This window comes from Chironomus tepperi, unplaced genomic scaffold (genome assembly GCF_022539635.2).
Source record: "Chironomus tepperi strain 1889 unplaced genomic scaffold, CSIRO-AGI_Ctep_v1 contig_58, whole genome shotgun sequence".
Lineage (NCBI taxonomy): Eukaryota > Metazoa > Arthropoda > Insecta > Diptera > Chironomidae > Chironomus > Chironomus tepperi.
Genome location: NW_027226180.1, coordinates 990,770 through 1,009,336, shown reverse-complemented (window position 1 = coordinate 1,009,336; position 18,567 = coordinate 990,770). Strand labels below are relative to the sequence as shown.

At 38.2% G+C, this 18,567-nt stretch overlaps 3 protein-coding genes and 1 long non-coding RNA gene across 7 annotated transcripts; 2 read left to right on the top strand and 2 right to left on the bottom strand.

The window, feature by feature from the left end:
• Nucleotides 1-288: 288 nt before the first annotated feature.
• Nucleotides 289-6,610, top strand: LOC139100052 (fatty acid CoA ligase Acsl3-like). 3 transcript variants are annotated; one of them, XM_070652645.1, is made up of 7 exons: nucleotides 289-651; nucleotides 2,400-2,549; nucleotides 4,042-4,684; nucleotides 4,828-4,955; nucleotides 5,011-5,437; nucleotides 5,698-6,054; nucleotides 6,143-6,610. In XM_070652645.1, the coding sequence occupies exons 2-7, from the start codon at nucleotides 2,415-2,417 to the stop codon at nucleotides 6,565-6,567; spliced, it is 2,115 nt and encodes a 704-aa protein (XP_070508746.1). In that variant the 5' UTR covers nucleotides 289-651; nucleotides 2,400-2,414; the 3' UTR covers nucleotides 6,568-6,610. The 3 variants fall into 3 exon arrangements, with proteins under 3 accessions (XP_070508746.1, XP_070508743.1, XP_070508744.1); XM_070652642.1 differs by lacking the exon at nucleotides 289-651 and adding an exon at nucleotides 741-1,068; XM_070652643.1 differs by lacking the exon at nucleotides 289-651 and adding an exon at nucleotides 1,137-1,353.
• Nucleotides 6,611-8,896: 2,286 nt separating this feature from the next.
• Nucleotides 8,897-11,462, bottom strand: LOC139100067 (odorant receptor 2a-like). The gene is made up of 3 exons (XM_070652665.1): nucleotides 10,440-11,462; nucleotides 9,753-9,855; nucleotides 8,897-9,296 (listed from the first exon to the last, which is right to left on the bottom strand). Exons 1-3 carry the CDS (start codon nucleotides 11,210-11,212, stop codon nucleotides 8,982-8,984), a joined length of 1,191 nt encoding a protein of 396 aa, XP_070508766.1. The 5' UTR covers nucleotides 11,213-11,462; the 3' UTR covers nucleotides 8,897-8,981.
• Nucleotides 11,463-11,602: 140 nt separating this feature from the next.
• On the bottom strand, nucleotides 11,603-16,295 carry Shark (SH2 ankyrin repeat kinase). Its single transcript, XM_070652637.1, has 6 exons — nucleotides 15,994-16,295; nucleotides 15,443-15,933; nucleotides 14,444-14,983; nucleotides 12,779-13,998; nucleotides 12,495-12,630; nucleotides 11,603-12,089 (listed from the first exon to the last, which is right to left on the bottom strand). Exons 1-6 carry the CDS (start codon nucleotides 16,067-16,069, stop codon nucleotides 11,853-11,855), a joined length of 2,700 nt encoding a protein of 899 aa, XP_070508738.1. The 5' UTR covers nucleotides 16,070-16,295; the 3' UTR covers nucleotides 11,603-11,852.
• A 549-nt stretch (nucleotides 16,296-16,844) lies between these two features.
• Nucleotides 16,845-18,261, top strand: LOC139100077 (uncharacterized). Of its 2 annotated transcripts, XR_011545402.1 has the most exons (4): nucleotides 16,845-16,971; nucleotides 17,270-17,311; nucleotides 17,639-17,767; nucleotides 17,833-18,261. It is a non-coding gene; the product is annotated as an uncharacterized lncRNA (long non-coding RNA). The 2 variants fall into 2 exon arrangements; XR_011545401.1 differs by having other exon boundaries at nucleotides 17,639-18,261.
• The last annotated feature ends 306 nt before the right edge of the window (nucleotides 18,262-18,567 follow it).

Sequence of the window (18,567 nt, the reverse complement as noted above, 5' to 3'; positions counted from 1 at the left end):
TCAAGACAAATGAGAGGGAAGTAGAAGGAAGCAGATGGGACATAGGGGCGAAACAGGAACTAAGGTAGAACAAGGAAGAAGTAAGACGGAAACATGGGTGAAAACCGCAGGGAAACAGAGTAACCATGAGGAAATCAAGGATGGAAACAGGGGGAAAAGCAGAGGAGGAAGCACGGGGCAAGTGGGAGGTAAACAGGAGAAGAAACAAGGAGAAAACAGGGAGGGAAGCAGTAATGAAAATAGGGGACAAGTGGGGGAGGGGGAAGAAGCGAGCAAGCTGAAGTGAAGCACGGGGAAGGAAACAGAGGCAAAGCAGGGGATGAAAAGAAGGTAAATCAGGGAGCAAAGTAAAGGGAAAGGATGAAGGGAAACAGAGAAATCAGTGAGAAAGCAGGAGGGAAGGAGGGTGAAGAAGGGAGAAGAAAGGATCAGAAAGAGGGAAGAAGGGTAGAAGCATAGGGAAACCTGAAGGAAGCAAGGGACACAGAGGGAGCAGAAGGAAAACAGAAGAAGAAGGGAGAAGCCAGCGAAAAGCAAGTGGAAATAAGCAAGCGGATACCGGAGGGAAACAGGAGAACCAGGGGTTAAGCCGAAACGAAGGAGTGGGAAATAACGAGAATCAAGAGGAAACTAAGGAAAAGTAGGCATAGGGTAAGTAAGGGGAAAATTGGATTGCAGCAGAGGGTAAAAGCGGAAGCAGATGGAAAAGCAGAGGAGGATGCAGGGGGCAAGTGGGAGGAAAGCAAGAGAGGAAGCCGATATGAAAGCAGAGGAGACACATCAAGGAAACAGGGAGAAGCAAGGGGAAACAGGTTAAGAAACAAAGAAAGACCTGCTTCTTGTGCATTTTACGAAATCAAACTTAAAATTGTAAAATATTGCATTAAGTGCATGTGAACCTAATTAATGTCAGTTCATTTAAAATCATTACGCTAATTTTATGAATTATTACTTAACTTATTAGCATATTACGTCACAAAAACTCGCAAGACGCACACTTATCCCCCAAAATCATCAATCTAATCATCATCAAGCACATTAGCACATTAACACATGCAATTTTTACACGTGAGTAAATTGACTGTTGTCTTGATAAGAAATTAAATAAACAGAAATAAAGTAAAATTTTGCTGATAACAATACAAACTTAACAGTAAGTATACTTAACTGTATTCCTGTAGTTAATTTCAATTTCATCGACATTCTCACTCTCATTTTACATTCCGTCGCGAAAAGGGTTAAGTGGAAGGTTTTTGATAGAAAATGTGCAATAAGTTGACAAAAATATAGAAAAAAAATTGAAAAATTGAAGAAAACAAAAAGTTGAAATCAAGTGAAAAAATTTTAAAAAAAGTAAATAAAAAAATTCAAATTTTTAATCAAAAATTCATTAAATTTTAATAAAATCAAGGCTGAGGGTCTAAGTGGGGTCGGAGGTATTTGTGTGAAGTTTGGATTCTCATTCTGGATATTAAAACTAATAATTGAATATGCAATAACCTGAATATATTCACAAATATATAACATTTTAATTCCTATATTTTTAATTATTATTTTATCAACAAAAACCACGTGCTGAGTCATTTCACTTGAAAATTGAAATAAGTCACTTTTTGTGCAAATATTTAAAGAAACTTGAGAAAATTTTAGAATTGGAAAGAATTTTAAAATAAAAATTTAAAAAAAATTGAAAAAAAATTAAAAAGTTGAAAAAAAAAAAATAAAAAATTTGAAAATATTTAAAATTTTGAAATAATTTAAATTTTTTCAAAATTTTCCAAAATTCTTAAATCCAAAAAAATTCAAAACTTGCCAGAAATCCAGAAAATATTTCTAATTAATATTCAGCTTTACAACGTCATTCTCTCTTTTTAAAAAGCTATAATTAAAATTGGACTCATATCTTATCATGACAACCCCATATTCAACGTTTTTAATACTTTTAATAGGACTATAACCCAATAATAATTAATTATCAGCAATTATAAATCTCAAGTGTTTGAAATGTTTAAACTTAAAATTTTTTGAGTACATTTTCCTTAACAAGTGAAGTCATTCATTTGAATTGTATTAAGGAGTCTGGGATCATTTTCTAGAAAATATTCATGTGCTTAATGAGGTGGACACTGAGGTTTAGCCGGATCCCCTTACCCCTTGCGTCTTTCTCACTTCCTCTTGCGGCTTGCCCCTTGTTCCTAGTCCCTTGTTCCTTTCGTCTAAATCGTTGCCCCTTCTCCTTTACCCCTTGCTTCCTTGCCCCTTACCTGCTGCCCCTTTCCAATTTTCCCTTGTCCCTTACTACTTGTCCCTAACCCCTTAACTCTTTACCCAAATTTAAAGACAATAATCCACAAAAATCTACATTTCTACAATACCAACTTACGTTCATCTTCTTACAGAGAACAACAAAAGCCATGACACAAATTTTTGAGAAATTGATATACTCGACACTGTACATCGTCTTGTTCATCTACGATGTCCTCACACTTCCATTTTACTTCTTTGTTCAAAGTCCATGGAGAAATTTGGAATTAGCCAAAAGGTGCAAGGTGAGTTAAGCAATTTTAAGTATTGATAGATCTTATAAGGTACAGAAGGTGTAGAAATGGCAAGCTTTAGCTTCCTTGGGTCGGATTTTACAGCATACCTTTGACTTCTAGTCAATATGAACCCATTAATCGATCACAAATCGACATTTTGATCCCAAAACCCTCCCATTAACAACTGTATGCCACCCACAGTGTGCGGTTACACTCATGATTCACCAAAAAGGTATGCCGAAGTACAAACTTTACCCTTAGATTTTCCAACTACATGACTCATTTGACTTGTTGGAATCATGTGAAAGTTCATATTTCATTTTCTTTTTTGCCCACCTGTGAACATTTATCTATAATCTATGGATTACTTCTATTGTTCAACTTAGTTTATCGTCAGTAAACATTGTACATTATTCAGACAGGATTAACAGATAGTATTTATAAAAAAAAAGTCTATGAAAAACCCAAGAATGTCAGTGGACATCATCCTGACGACAAAGTTAACGTTATGCGGATTGTGAGATAAGGAACCTGGGTTGTGGAAGCTGTGGAGGCTCTCAAGAAATTTCGGGAACTTTCGGGAAGCTTCGGGAATCTTCGGGAAGTTTAGAAAAGTCTCGGGGAAATTTGGAAAGTTTCGGGAAATTTCGGTAAAATTCGGTAAATTTCGGCAAGTCTCGGGAAAGTCTCGAAAAAGTCTCGGGAATGTCTCGGGAAAGTCTCGGTAAGTTTCGGGAAGTCTCGGGAAGCTTCGGTAATTTTCGGTAAGTTTCAGGAAGACTCGCAACGACGACTTCCTTAAATCAAATCAAAAGTGACAAAAACATGCACATCTGCACATCAATCCGCACATCTGTCAATAAAATCCCAACCTCCATCCTCAGCCGTAAATCTGCTGACAATAAGTGGATTATTCTACATTATCAGCCAATTCATAATCATTCCGTGCCTTAATCAATCATTACATTCGTTACAAACTGAACTTTGTTGAATAATATTGAAAATAATAACAATCTTGATAGTGAAACTGTAAACATTGAGCACTTACGCTAGTTCCATGTTAAGTTTGTTGAAACCGGAAAAGTTTACTATTTTTTACACTTTGATGATGTGATTTGATTGTGTATGCTATATGCTACATGCTTTAATGTCCATTGAAGATTGGGTTGTGGAATGAATGGTATGATTTTTGGGGGGGACGTATGGCAGTTCCGGAGCGTAGACAGAGACCTCTTTTGAGAACAGAGGTGGGGGAGGAGCTGGTCGTGTCCTAAATTGAGGAATCGGGTCCTAAATGGCGGGATCAGGTCCTAAATTGGAGAATCAGGTCCTAAATGGAAGGATCGGGTCCAACATGGAGGAATCGGGTCCTAAATTGGGGGATCGGGTCCTAAATTGGGCAATTCGGTCCTAATTTGAGGGACCTGACCCTACCCGATGCCATACGTAATTATCACTTCCCACCTAAATTACCCAAAAACTTTCCATTCCCTCATTCCAGTCAAAATGCATCAGCAGCGACCGTCATCAAGTAACCTACAAGTCCGACCATCCAATCGGTGAATATCACACTTTAGTCCTTAAGGAGCAAGCCGACACCGTTGAAAAAGTCTTTTCACTTGTCACAAAAGTTCACACAACAAAGAACTGCCTCGGTACCCGAACGATACTCGAAGAGCACGAGGAAGTCCAATCGGATGGAAAAATCATGAAAAAATACATCATGGGTGACTATAAATGGCGTAGTTTTCGTGATGCTGAACTTGAGGCACAACATTTTGGTCGTGGTATACGTGAACTTGGTGTAATTCCGCGTGAACGTGTTGCAATTTTTGCCGAGACACGTGCTGAGTGGATGATTGCAGCACAGGGACTGTTTAAGCATAGTTGTGGTGTTGCGACAATTTATGCGACACTTGGTGAGGATGGAATTAGTCATGCAATTAATCAGACTGAGGTGTCGGTTGTTATAACGTCACATGACTTGATGCCAAAGATTAAGAAGATATTGGATAAGATTCCGATGGTCAGAACAGTGATTTATTTTGAGGATCAGCTACACAAGACGAATATTGATGGAATGGGCAGTCGGAATGTGATGGCTTACAAGGATGTTGTGGAGATGGGGAAGAGAAGCACTTTTGGTGAGTTATTTTGAGGTTATGTGATTGTGGATTGTGATTGAAGCTACCTTAGGGTCTGTTGGCACACCAATTTGGTGCTGATAGACTGCAGGGTGGGTGTTGATGACCAAACCTAACATTTCTATGCAATTCCTTCATTTCAGCCAATGTCCCACCAACCAAAGATGACCTTGCTATACTTATGTACACGTCGGGGTCCACTGGGGTACCTAAGGGTGTCCTCCTTACTCACAACAATCTATTGACAACCATGAAGGGATTTTTGGACTTTGTAAGACTATTTCCATCAGTTCCTCATAGATTTTTCAATATTTCCAACTTTCCAGTACGACATCTTCCCAACCGACATTCTACTCGGCCTCCTTCCGTTAGCTCATTGCTATGAACTCCTTGCTGAATGCTGCTCAATGCTTGCTGGTGTACCAATTGGCTACTCAAGTCCGCTAACTCTCATCGATACCAGCCCAAAGCTAGCAAAGGGACAAGTCGGAGATGCAAGAGTTCTTAAGCCAACAGTCATGACATCAGTTCCATTGTTACTTGATAGAATTGCTAAAGGAATTAGGGATAAAGTTGATCGAGGTCCATTTATGACTAGAATATTGTTCAATTTTGCATACAATTATAAGAGGAAGTGGTACAAGAGAGGATATGGAACTCCAATTGTTGATAGAATTGTGTTTAAGAAGGTGAAGAATATAATTGGTGGAAATTTGAGAGCTGTAATTAGTGGCGGTGCTCCACTGTCGTCAGGTAAGGATTGATATATGCGCCTCGGGGTAAAGACATCGATGCGCCTCGGGGTAAAGACATCGATGCGCCTCGGGGTAAATTCATTGATGTGCCCCGGGGTAAAGACATTGATGCGCCTCGGGGTAACGACATTGTTGCGCCCCGGGGTAAAGATCCGGACTTGCCCCAGAGTAAAAACCCAGATTTGCCCCAGGCTAAAAATATACCTCTCCCCCATGGTAAATACCCCAAGTACTTATCATTTCCAAATATTCTTCCAGAAACCCACGAGACTATCCGCCTCTGTCTCTGCGTCAACACAGCCCAAGGCTACGGCTGTACAGAAACAAGCGCATCAGCAACTCTAATGGACAAATATGACATGTCAACGGGTAAATCAGGATGTCCAGTAACCACAAGCTATCTGCGGCTGATCAACTGGGATGAAGGAAATTATTTTGTATCAAATCGACCAAATCCACAAGGTGAGGTGCTGATTGGAGGGGATAATATTGCTGGTGGATATTACAAGATGCCTGAGGAGACAGAAGCTGCATTTTATGAGGATGAGATGGCTAGATGGTTTAGGACTGGTGATGTTGGTGAGATGCAGAGTGATGGAACAATTAAGATTGTTGGTGGGTATTTAATTTGAAAAAATGCGCTTTAGGCATTCAATACCTGTGACTTTCTTACTTGAAACTTTTCTAAAAATTCTAATTCTAGACCGCAAAAAGGACCTCGTTAAGCTCCAACATGGTGAATACATCTCATTAGGTAGAGTAGAGTCGATTCTTAAAACCTGTAAAATAGTTGAGAACATCTGCATCTATGCTGACTCGACAAAGACTTACTGTATGGCACTCGTACAGCCATCTGAGAGAGGATTACTTGACTTATCGGAATCAATGGAAATCCATCAAAGTTATGAAGCTCTTTGTGATCAAAAGGATGTAATTAAGGCTGCAACTGACTTAATAGCCAATTATGGACGTGAACGTGGCTTGAACAAGTTTGAAATTCCAACAAAAATTGCACTTTGTAAGGATCTATGGACACCGGATTCTGGACTAGTTACGGCAGCATTTAAGATAAAGAGGAAGGAAGTACAGAAGAAGTACCAAAATGTAATTGATAAGCTTTATAGATAGTAAAAATGGACATAAATAAAGTCATGTTCTGGTTGATTTGAAACTGCTTACTTTACTGGGTATTTAGGTCGGTTCCAACCCCAACACTCCTCCCCCCACCAACTCTCAACATGCCCCTAGTGCTGCCTCTATTGATTTCTCCCCAATCTTCAAAAATGCCCCAAAGATGCCTCTTAGTTCCAATCTTCAACTCCTCATTCCACAACATCGTCACCAACCCTATCGCACATCATCATATCAAATCAGCTGTTCATATATATCATGACTGAAAACCTTCACTCATTCATTCATTGTCAATTTTATTTGTATCATTTTGTTTAAATGACCCGGTTTTTGTTGTTGTTACTCTACAAACACAAACAATTCAGTCATTCATGAATATATTGTGTCACTTTGCCGAATTATTTGTGTATTGAGTCAGATGTGACAAAGCGGTAGGCAGTGATAGAGACAACTTGAGGTGCTGACTGACGGAGGTCATTGATCACACTTGGTTTTGTACGGACAGCGTAGTAAGTAAGGATAATCAGGAGTGAAGGATGAGGTTAGGTTTGGGGTGGGTTTGGTGTTGTGGTGGATGGATTGTGGTGAATATTGGAGATTTAGAAGAACAAGGTTAACAAGGGGGATTTTTCTGCGTGTGGAACTGTAGGGTAAGGTGTATCAAGGGACATCACTGGTATGGTAAAATACCACATCTGATGAAGCATATTGGTATGTCTGTCAGCTCCACAATGAAGTATTGATGTACCCTGGGTAGTATTTCCCCATGCCAGGGACGAAGCCCCTCTGAATACGCCACGAGGTTCATCCTAGCGAATGTTGTGTCTCGGCAAGGTGTGTCATGACAAGGTTTGCAAGATGTGCCATGTCACCAACCCTAGTATGGAAATCACTTCACTAAATTGTCTGGTTTCTAACTAGACTTCAGCCATCATCATACAAAAGTCTCTCCACTCCTGAATTATGCATCAAATGTATATCAAATTATTTTAAATTAATGTCAAGTGTATTGCGGCTTTAATTTACAACTAAACAACATACTTTGTTGTTTTTATTGTCATCAAAAATGAGCATAAACAATTGAGAGTAGTTCGTGCTTAGATCAAACAATATCTAGTCGCACGCCGTGAATATTGTTGCAAAATTTTGAAGATTGTGCTGTATTTTGAGATATAAATTAGCATTTTAGATAGCAATGAGTGTGTTAAGTGATGAATAAGCTTGCAAACTATGTGGATTAAGAAGAATAAATTCAAATTTAAGCAGCACATTGTCAAAATGGATAGAGTGCTGATTGTCATCATCTTAGTCAATATTATGTCTCATAGAACTGTGTCGGAAGGTAAGAAGACAGTGCTTTACTAAAGCAGTGCTGTACGAACTGTGGGGAACGGTGTATCTTGATGGAATGTCAGGCATAGGATTCATGGAGTTTTCAAATGGAATAGTCGTGTCGTGGCCCACAGTTTGGACAACACTGGACTAATTGAATTATGTGACTAAGCAGATCCTTTTCCCCTCCAAATGACCCCAACTTTGGACATCCTAGCATAATTGTGACCCCCTTCTATGCCCTTCTTCCCAAGCGTTACATAACTCACGAACGTACCTAAATGGCATCAGGCTTAATCAGAAGCATAGCCTGGAATTTTGGAGAAACGGACAAGAGGGAATCCAAGCAAATTCTGAATTTTTCCCTAAATGGGCGAAGAGTGAGGGTTGACCACCAAGCCCAAACCCTTCGTCCCACTCCCTTTTAACACCCCTGGGTCTAATATGTCATTAAATATCTCTAAAATAACCTAAAACCTTAACTCATAACGACAAAGACACGAAATAACAGACCAAGAACGTTCCTAAATGTCGTCAGGCTTAATCAAGAGGGTTGACCACCCAAACCCCTTCTGATTCCCCCCTCAATACGCCCCCAATCCTAATATTTGACGAAATATGTCTAATATGTCTAAAACTCAATCTTGTCTCGATCCATGATGCCAAATACACCCAATTAATCGACAATCATATCATCCACAGCCAACATGACAATATGCAACTCATCGCGCACCTGGCATGGAAAAACAGCATGTCTAGTCCAAACATCACACACATGTCATCAAGCTGATGCGATTTGCAAACAAAATGACATGCAGCTGTACACAATCAATGATGATTTTGACATGATGCTCATTTTTTACTTTACAATTAAATATTTTCGTGATCAAAATGTCGAATTTTGGGTAAAGATTTATGGACATGATGAATGTGTGAGTCTGACTAGTGAGAGGGGAAATTTTAATATAAAAATTGATGATTTTGATCGTGAAAATGATGTAAAATATTTTTATTGTGAATTTAAGGTCAAACATTTTAGTCTTTTGTAAATAAAAAATTTTTTGGATGTCCATAGCTACTTAGTGCTTATTCCTTAATGCTCTTAGTGATGCATACATCGAATATGTCCATTGAATTATTTTAACAAATGTTTCTAAATTAATTTCAACAATGTTTAGTGCTCGGACTTTTAGGGTCTTTCCAAAATTCGTTTGCAGCACTAAAAGCTTCTTTTTGTCACTGAATTTGTAGTTTAGCCAGGCTGAATTGTATAAATTTCTGAAAATTGCTTCTGATTCGTGTTCAATGTAGCTTCCGTAGTAACAAGGTGTAAAGAGCTTGAAGAGTCCATTGAAGCCGAAGAAGAGGACGTTGAATGACATTCCGGATGATCCCTAAAATTGAGAACATAACCTCAAAATTTTGGTAACATAACCTCAAAGTTTAGCAATATATTGTCAAAGTTTGGCAATATAACCCCAAAAATTTGAATTATAACCTCAAATATTGGAACCATAGCCTCAATTTTTGGATCATAACCTCAAAAATTTAAACTTTAGTCTCAAAATTACGATTATAACCTCAAAATGTGGAACTATAACCTCAAAATTTGGCAACCTAACTTCAAATTTTGGATCCTAACCTCAAACATTGAAATTATATCTTCAAAACTGGAATTATAACCTCAAAGTTTGGAACTAAACCCTCAAAATGTGAATTATAACCACAAAAATTGGAAACTTTAACCTCAAAATTTAGATTATAACTTCAAAATTAGGTCCATAACCTCAAAAATTGCCATCATAACCCCAAAACCCGCCATCATAACCTCAAAAACATCAATCACTTACATTAACAGCAATCTCCAATGCAATAGACGACAAAGCAAAAACATTCAACAATCCACGCAATACGATGACTGTCGAGAAAATTTCCTCATAAGACGAAACCATGCTGATTAATAATTCATGAAAATATACAAATTTTTAATGAGAAAATTTAAAGTTTTAATTTAGAAATGAAAAACTTTTTGACCTGAAAATTATTACGCATTAAATGGATTTTTTTAAGGAATAATGTCTAGGTGGGGGGGATTGGAAGGTGATTTGGAGTAGGGGTGTAGATTATGAAATTCAGGAGGCGGATTCTTAATATACTTGGGATATCCTACCCTACCATACCCGGGTATGATGGGGTATCATAGGTTGCTACACCCGATCCTAGCTTAGGTACCCTTAGGCTGAAGGAGGGTATGGTAAGATACCCCACATAGAGTAGAATAGAAAACTTCAGATAGGATAGGGTAAGAGACTCCGGATAGGATAAGGTATGAGACTCCGGATAATGTAGGGTAGGGGACTATAAATTGAATAGGGTAAGAGACTCCAAATTGAATAGGGTAAGTTACGTGACTCCTGATATGATAGCGAAGGGAATGAGACCTTGGATAAGACAGAGTAGGATATCCTAGCCCAAAGACCCCCTGCCCCGGGTTAACCCCACCCCTAACTACATCCCCAAAATACACCAAAACTTACTTCTTAAACTCCAAATGAAGTTCAACAATTTCTCGAATATTTTCAATTTTCATTGATATAAAATTGTCTCTCAAATGTCCAGCATATCCACTAAGTAGGAACAGCATGGAGCACATGAAGGCATCAAGTAGTAAGAATATTGCACCCGTGTAGACCATAAACATGAGCTGAGCAATCATTGACATGACTAATCCATAAGATCCACCAAAATTTAATGTTGGAATTCCACTTTTACCAGTTAGCACAAACACGACCATATTGCTGGTGATGGAACCGACAAGAAACAGTCCAGATGTAACGACATAAACGTTTGTTGACCGGAACTTGGAACTACAAAATTTCTCATTATTATATCTAGCCATAATGGCATTAAATTGTCCACAAAATTCTTCAATTTTCTTTGATTTTCTGACAAAATTTGACGCGTCAAAGATCATGAGCAGCAGGACCGGAATTGTCTGTATCCCATGGACCTTATCCTCAGCATCAGTTGACATGATTACTGATCCAAACAGCTGAATGACAGTTGGAATACAAAATATAAATAATAGCAAAATTGCTCGATATTTTTGACCTGTTCCCAGTCGACGTGGCACAAGACCGAATAATGTGATGGAACTCCAGAATATCTTAAAGAATGTCCGTTCCTCTAACGGTCGTATTGAGGTTGGCATGACCAAATTGATGACTAAATTTGATATTGTTTGAAACTTTTTTGTCATTTTTTTTTTTGAGGTAATTTGACTTTTGATTGCTTTATGTCCAACTACCATCCACAACTGATTGACTTACTTGACTGAAAGTGATTGAAATATAGAATTTGGTATTAACAATATTAATCATTAATTATGTAAATTAAAATAATTTAATTTATAAATTTTTAAAGTTTCTTTGAAGGTTGTGGTATATTTTGTTAAATTTGTAGGATTTAGGTGGAATAATGCTGTGCTGGATGGATATAACTGGAGTCTGGATAAGTGGAGCACTAGGAGTTTAACCAGAAGGACTGTGTAGCATTGGCAGTCGTCTAAGGTGTATGGTATCCTAGGTTGACCCACCGGAGTATCATGTGTTGACCCTCCGAAGTATCCTGCGTTGACCCTCCGAAGTATCCTGCGTTGACCCTCCGGAGCATCCTAGGTTGACCATAACAGCATAAAGGCTCTTCTTACATTATTCAACATATTATTATTATTTTATTAATTTATATTAATTCTTCTAGATACAAAAATATAATTTAATATAAAATCTAACAAATTTTTTCATCTTTTTTGTATTTTTCAACAATTTTGCACAAAAAATATTTTAAAGTTGTAAGGCATAAGACCCACAAGATTCAATCTTTGAGATTATTTCATAATTTTTCCAAAATTTATCCTTTTAGATACTTGACCTCCATGTCATCTACAACATTCAAACATAAACAGTACTCGAGTGCTTGTCATTTCCTTCATAATTTTCAATATTTTCGTCCGTGACTTCATCATCCTTTGGATTTTCAATACGATTAACAAAGAATCTTGCTAGAAATTTGAAATTTGGTCTCAGTCTAGCTCGATATTGCCAGCAGTCGGTCATCAGATTGTAGATTTTATCGGGACATTGGCTGGGCTTTTGGAGTCGATGTCCTTTCTCGATGAAGTCGTTGACCTGGTGGGGATGAAAGAGAAATTTTGTATTAGGAGCGTATCTAGGGTTTTAGGAGCGCATCTAGGATTTTAGGAGCGTATCTAGGGAATTATGAGCGTATCTAGGGAATTATGAGCGTATTTAGGGAATTAGGAGCGTATCTAGGGAATTATGAGCGTATCTAGGGAAATATGAGCGTATCTAGGGAATTATGAGCGTATCTAGGGAATTATGAGCGTATTTAGGGTATTAGGAGCGTATCTAGGGAATTATGAGCGTATCTAGGGTATTAGGAGCGTATCTAGGGTATTATGAGCGTATCTAGGATATTATGAGCGTATCTAGGAATTTAGGAGCGTATCTAAGATATTAGGAGCGTATCTAGGGAATTAGGAGCGTATCAAGGGTATTAGGACATGAACATACCTGCATTCCAGTCATATCTCCATACGGTGTCTCTCCTCTCGAGTACAATTCCCACAATGTTATTCCAAAACTCCATACATCACTTGCATGTGAGAATTTACCGCAGTAACTCTCTGGTGCGTACCACTTTAGGGGCCTAGAATTGAATTTTATTGTATTAGGATCCAGGGGGTTGTTTGGTTTGGTGGTGGTATGGTATGGTTTGGGTACGGTGCAGTGATACACCCAGGTAGCCACACTACCTTACCACCATCCAAAGAATCCAACCCTTTAAGACAACTCACCATCGTCCACCAGTCTGTGACTGATAAAAGTCCTCACCACCAAGTGCCCTCGACAGTCCAAAGTCACTAATCTTACAATGATCCTTCGCAGCCAACAAAATGTTCCTTGATGCCAAATCACGATGTACAAATCTCTTTGATTCCAAATATTCCATACCCAATGCAATCTGTGATGCCCACTTATCAATGTCCTTATTGTCAATCTCATGTGCATGTTCGACCAGATAATTGGCTAATGATCCAAGTGGCAGCAGTTCCTGTACGAGTCCGATTGGTGGACCTTTGGTGATTCCAATGAGTTTCACGACATATGGATTGTCTAGCTTGATCATGACTGATGCCTCGCGTAGGAACTCGTGGTAGTTCTCTTCGTAGTGTTCCTTATGGAGTGACTTGATGGCAACGAGGATCTTACGTCCATCAGGCATTCGCATGATTCCTCTCAATACATTCCCAAACTCACCCGATCCAATTTCCATTTCAGCTTTAAGGTCCTCTTTTGAGACATAATAGTTAGTTCCAGTTGACTGTTGGACCTGCATCATTAAGTTCTTTTGGGTATCATATAGTTCCGGATCCAATTGTCCCCATTCCGACATCTCAAATTGCTTTGGTGGATCACGGAAGTAAATCTCCTCAATACAATTGTCATTGACTTCCTGGCTGTCCCAAATCTTTTTGTCACTTTCCGTGAAATAATTTGATTGATCATGCATGGATGATGAGGATGTGGACGTTGGCAGTACTGGTTGGGGTAATTGGACTTTTGCAGGAACGTCATAGCTTTCTTCTGGTGCCTGACTTGTAGTCGGTATACAATTGTTGTTGAGGAAGTCTGTTGAGAATGAGATTGGCTTGTTGAACGGTTCCTTGTCATCCTTATCAGTCATTAACGGAAGTGAATGCTTCTTCTTTTTAAACCATGTTGATAGACCCTTGTGTTTTGTGGAATTTTCACTTTTTGTTGGACTTATTGTGTCTGGAATGCTTAATTCACTTGATGGACTTTTGGCTGATGATAAGGAATCAAATGAATGTCCTGATGATTTGAGTTTGTCCTTACGTGGGACATTTGGTGGTATTGGTATTGGGGGTTTTGGTATGGGTTCAACTATTCGGGATAGTTTAACTGGAAGTCCGTCAGCGAAGCACATGTAGTAACTGATGAGATGTTCTAGTGATGGAAGGTATGGACCGTCATCGATGTAGACGTGTTTGCCCTGGAATTGAGTGGGGATAAGGTTAGTTGAAGATTCTGAAGGATAAGTTCAGTTTAAGATTCTCAAAGGATAAGTTCAGTTTTGGATTCTCAAAGGATAAGTTCAGTTATGGATTCTCAAGGGATTAGTCCAGTTTTGAATTCTCAAAGGATAAGTTCAGTTTTAGATTTATCAATGATAAGTTCAGTTTTGGATTCTCAAAGGATAAGTTCAGTTATAAATTCTCAAAGGATAAGTTCAGTTATAAATTCTCAAAGGATAAGTTCAGTTATAAATTCTCAAAGGATAAGTTCAGTTATAAATTCTCAAAGGATAAGTTCAGTTATAAATTCTTAAAGGATAAGTTCAGTTCAGGATTCTCAAGGGATAAGTTCAGTTCAGGATTCTCAAGGGATAAGTTCAGTTCAGAATTTTCAAAGGATAAGTTCAGTTCATAGCTACTCACCGTCTTCTGTATAACATAATTTCTAATATTCTTCTGATCATCATCATGCAACATTGTTATAACATCCAATCCCTTGTTCCTTTCCGAAGACCGAACCAAAAACAGTCCCGATATCAGATCATTAATCTCCTTACTATCATTAACATAAACATTCTCCGTCTCTGGATATTCTTCCTTAAACTTTTCATACAATTCGTTCCTCTTTTTCAGCAACAGCGTCCTTGCACCTTCCCTATCCAACGTTCCATGATGCCACTTATGACTAAATGTATTAATTTGAGGAACATATTTATCTAAATACTCAGCAACATCAATATGGCGATTATCTCTGGCAAAATCCTTTGGAAATAGACCACTTGTTGTTCTTGGCAGACTTGCTGCATTATGCGATAATAAAAATTTAACAATATCCATATTGCCGACTTTTGCAGCTTCATGGAGTGGCACATGACCTGTCTCATTGTTTCTGGTGTGTATTAAATTAATGTTGGCATTGACAAGAAGTTCGACCATCTCTTTGGATTGATTGAGGCAGGCGTACTGTAATGAGAGAGGGAAATTGTTAGTATTTGAGTATTATGGATGATAATTCAGTGACGAAAAGGGCCAAAACTGAGTTGTTGGAGCTAGTCAAGTGGCACCAGGGTGGGGGTAGGGGTAGGGGCTTAAAGGGGATGGAGGATGGGACTGGGTGACACTACCCCTACCCAGTATATGAGTAGAAGCGGGATGACATCAATCCCCACTCGCAGGAGCTCTGGGTAGGTCAGTCTACCATACCAGGTATACATCTGCACCGCATCAATAGCCAATTAGAGCAGTTATCCCTCAAATCTCACAAAATTGTCAATTGTCTTTGTCTGATCCATTAAAGTACATCAAATTGACACAATTTACTGATAACCGAGCAGTAATAATCACTTAATAAGCAATCTTCGTCATCAAAAAACCGGAATTATTCACAATGACTCATCCCATAAAGTCAAATTAATCACTTACATGCAGTGCAGTATTTCCAATTGAATCACGACACATGACAGCAGCGCCTTTATCAATCAGCATCTTTAATATCTCTGGACTGACTTTATTATATGCAGCCAAATGTACGGCTGTCATGCCATTCTCATCCTTGGCATCAAGGCTGTATGCTGTTGTCAGTATCTGCTTAACAACTTCCAAATTGTTGTGTTTTGTGGCTCGATGCAGCAAGTTGGCCTTTCCAAGACGACAAAATTGCGTCGGTGGATATCCTTTTCTAACAAATTTATCAAGTTTTGTACACAAATTTGAACTGTGCGTCTTATAATACTCAATAAGCTCATCAAGTCCATGATGAATGTCTTTTGAGTCAATCGAGAAGAAGGCATCGCCGCCATGCTGTTGGATTTGATAATGATAAAAATCATCTTGATATATGACAGACAGGACGTAATTATTGACAAGATTTGTGCTCTCGCGGACGAGAAATAGCGATTCGGAGTTCCGTGATTCTAGAATAAAAGGCGATGACATCATTTTTTGGGTATGGAACTAAATTGTCAAATTTTTACCTTCAGCCAGAATCCGCTCAGCATCAAGTCTCGATAGACGACCATGAAACCAATCGATGTGCTCGTCACGGCTCATTGTGCCTTGCTTTTTAATACTTTTATATCCAATTTAAAATTGTTGACTTTTTTTGATACTTAATGGCACTGGATTACTTATTTATTGACACTTTTTAAGACATATTCGATGTAAATAAAGCTCTTGATTGTCACTTTGTGCAAATTTGTGATAAATTGAGTGACTCAAGTGCAGGAATAGAAAAAAAAAAATAAAGAAAAAAATTCCAGAATTATAAAAAAAAAAATAAAAAAATAAGTGTTTTTTAATAATCGGTTATGCAAAATGTAAATAAAAACTAAATTTGAATTTATTTTGACGGTTATGATGAATTTTGTGACTGCAGATTTGGATCTAACATATGTTATAGAATGATGTTATAGATCAGGGGCGTTGCCAGCGGAGGGTTTTTGGGAGGTCAAAGACAAAAGGTCATCGATGTGCCTATAATTTGCTTAATCATGGCTTTTTGGGTAGGATGTAACATAGTTATTCAAATATTACTGATTTGTTCATTTTGGACACCAAATTCTAACTTAATGCATACTTTGCTGGCATTATGGATCAAATGTGATCCACGGGCTCCGTTACTTTGAGTCTGAAGCTGACTCTATCGATTACAACCGCTTGCAAATTACCACATGTCCAGCCCAATAAAGCATGTTCATTTGTCAAGCATGACCCTCCTCACCCCTCACCAGCCTCTGTAAAATAATCAAATCCAACAATTTTCTGAGAATGCAGCAATAAAACATGAACAAGCAATACGGAATAATTCGCAAAGATAAGAAAGAAAGTTGAAGCTTAATATGTGTGTCAGTGCGAATTAAATATTTTGAGTGTAAGGCTGAATATTTTGTGGTGTCTTCTCTCTTATCAATAAAAGTATATTTGATAATATTTTGGAAGTAATCGACTAAATGGTGAGTAATTTAATGAATGTGTTCGAATATGCACAATATTAGGCTTTGATAAGTAACTTAACGGTCGTGTTGTGTCCACCATATTATCCGGTATTCTCAGAAACCAGGAAGTGCATTAGTACAATTTTGTGATATTAATGATTCATAGTTAGGGTGACAATGTGATTTTTGTAAGAAAAGTTGAGTCTTTCACACGACCCAGAGACAAAGTAACCCTATATGTCCCTGACCTGAGTGACTGATAAAAATATTCATTTTTTACTAATTCTATTTTATTTTATTTCATTTCTAATGACAGGCTTTCTGGGTAACTCTATCCAAAATTTGGATTCTTCTAATTGTGAGTTAGTTATTATCCCTAAATACAAATCATGGCTACATTAGTAAATCCCGCACCAAGCCAGTCTTGGCACTGGTCCGGACCTGGCACTTGTCTGATCCTGGTACAAGTCTGGTCCTGGTACAGGTTTGGTCTTGGTACAGGTTTGATCCTAGCACTGATCCAGTCCTAACATTAGTCCGATCCTTGCAACGATCTGGTCTTGGTACTCTTCTGCTTCTGACACTGATCCAGTCTTTGCACTGGTCATGTCCAGACACTGATCCTCTGCTTTGTGTAGCACAGATTTATATAAAATAACTTCCCTAACCTTACAAATTCATTCAGATCTTTAATTTAGCACATTCTGAAACTATAATATCCACAAAAAATGAATGTGAAATATTTGAAAGCTTCAAAGATGACTGCGGTAACATTTGCGGTGAATTAAACTCAAATAAAATATCAAAGTGTGGTGTAAGCTGATGTGTGCCTTAATATAATTGAAAAAATGACTAAAATTCTTACTTTTTATTTTTGAGGATCCTGACAAGCGTCACTATCCATTTTTGCTGATCCATAAGGAAAGTGAGGAAGAAAAGGACAATGACTATATTGAGATCCTTGACCTGGAATGTGTTCATGCTTGTCCATCAGATTATCAACGCTATAATACCTCAAAATATTGTGTAGATAATGCTGCCGAATTTGAAATTCTCGAAAACGGATGTAAATCCACAACAAGCACATCAACAAGTCGCGAAATTATCATAATGGCTATTTATGTGCTTTGCATAATTGTAGCATGTTTAACTTTATGTTATTTATTCGAAAAAAGGAGGTTAAGCAGGAATTCCAAAAATCTAACGGATGAGAATAGTGAAGCTAGTTATCAGCTGCAGTCGATTGATGTGAAAGAATCGTAAATTTTTAAAATTGTAACAATGGAAATAAATTGGATTTAATACATAGTCAGCTCGTCCTTTCTTCCAGCTCGTCCTCACTTCCAACTCGTCTTCTCATCCACCTCGTCTTCTCATCCAGCTCGACATTTCTTCCAGCTTTTCCTTTCTTCCAGCTCGTCCTCACTTCCAGCTCGTCCTCACTTCCAGCTCGTCATTTCTTCCAGCTCGTCTTCTCATCCAGCTCGTCTTCTTATCTAGCTCGACTTTTCTTCTAGCTCGTCTTCTTTTTCAGCTCGTCCTTTCTTCCAGCTCGTCCTTTCTTCTAGCTCGTCCTTTCTTCCAGCTTGACCTTTCTTCCAGCTCGTCTTCTCT

What these genes read in the sequence shown, in the direction of transcription:
- LOC139100052 (XM_070652642.1), top strand. An exon ending in AATTAGCCAAAAGGTGCAAG is followed by an intron (nt 2,550 to 4,041) that starts GTGAGTTAAGCA and finishes CCCTCATTCCAG; the next exon opens with TCAAAATGCATCAGCAGCGA. An exon ending in TGGAACAATTAAGATTGTTG is followed by an intron (nt 6,055 to 6,142) that starts GTGGGTATTTAA and finishes TTCTAATTCTAG; the next exon opens with ACCGCAAAAAGGACCTCGTT.
- LOC139100067 (XM_070652665.1), bottom strand. Translation starts at nt 11,212, where the DNA reads ATGGTAGTTGGACATAAAGCAATCAAAAGTCAAATTACCTCAAAAAAA. An exon ending in CTTCATTTGGAGTTTAAGAA is followed by an intron (nt 9,856 to 10,439) that starts GTAAGTTTTGGT and finishes ATTATTAATCAG; the next exon opens with CATGGTTTCGTCTTATGAGG. An exon ending in CATTGGAGATTGCTGTTAAT is followed by an intron (nt 9,297 to 9,752) that starts GTAAGTGATTGA and finishes TCTCAATTTTAG; the next exon opens with GGATCATCCGGAATGTCATT.
- Shark (XM_070652637.1), bottom strand. Translation starts at nt 16,069, where the DNA reads ATGAGCCGTGACGAGCACATCGATTGGTTTCATGGTCGTCTATCGAGA. An exon ending in ATTATGTTATACAGAAGACG is followed by an intron (nt 13,999 to 14,443) that starts GTGAGTAGCTAT and finishes ACTCAATTCCAG; the next exon opens with GGCAAACACGTCTACATCGA. An exon ending in GAGATATGACTGGAATGCAG is followed by an intron (nt 12,090 to 12,494) that starts GTATGTTCATGT and finishes CATCCCCACCAG; the next exon opens with GTCAACGACTTCATCGAGAA.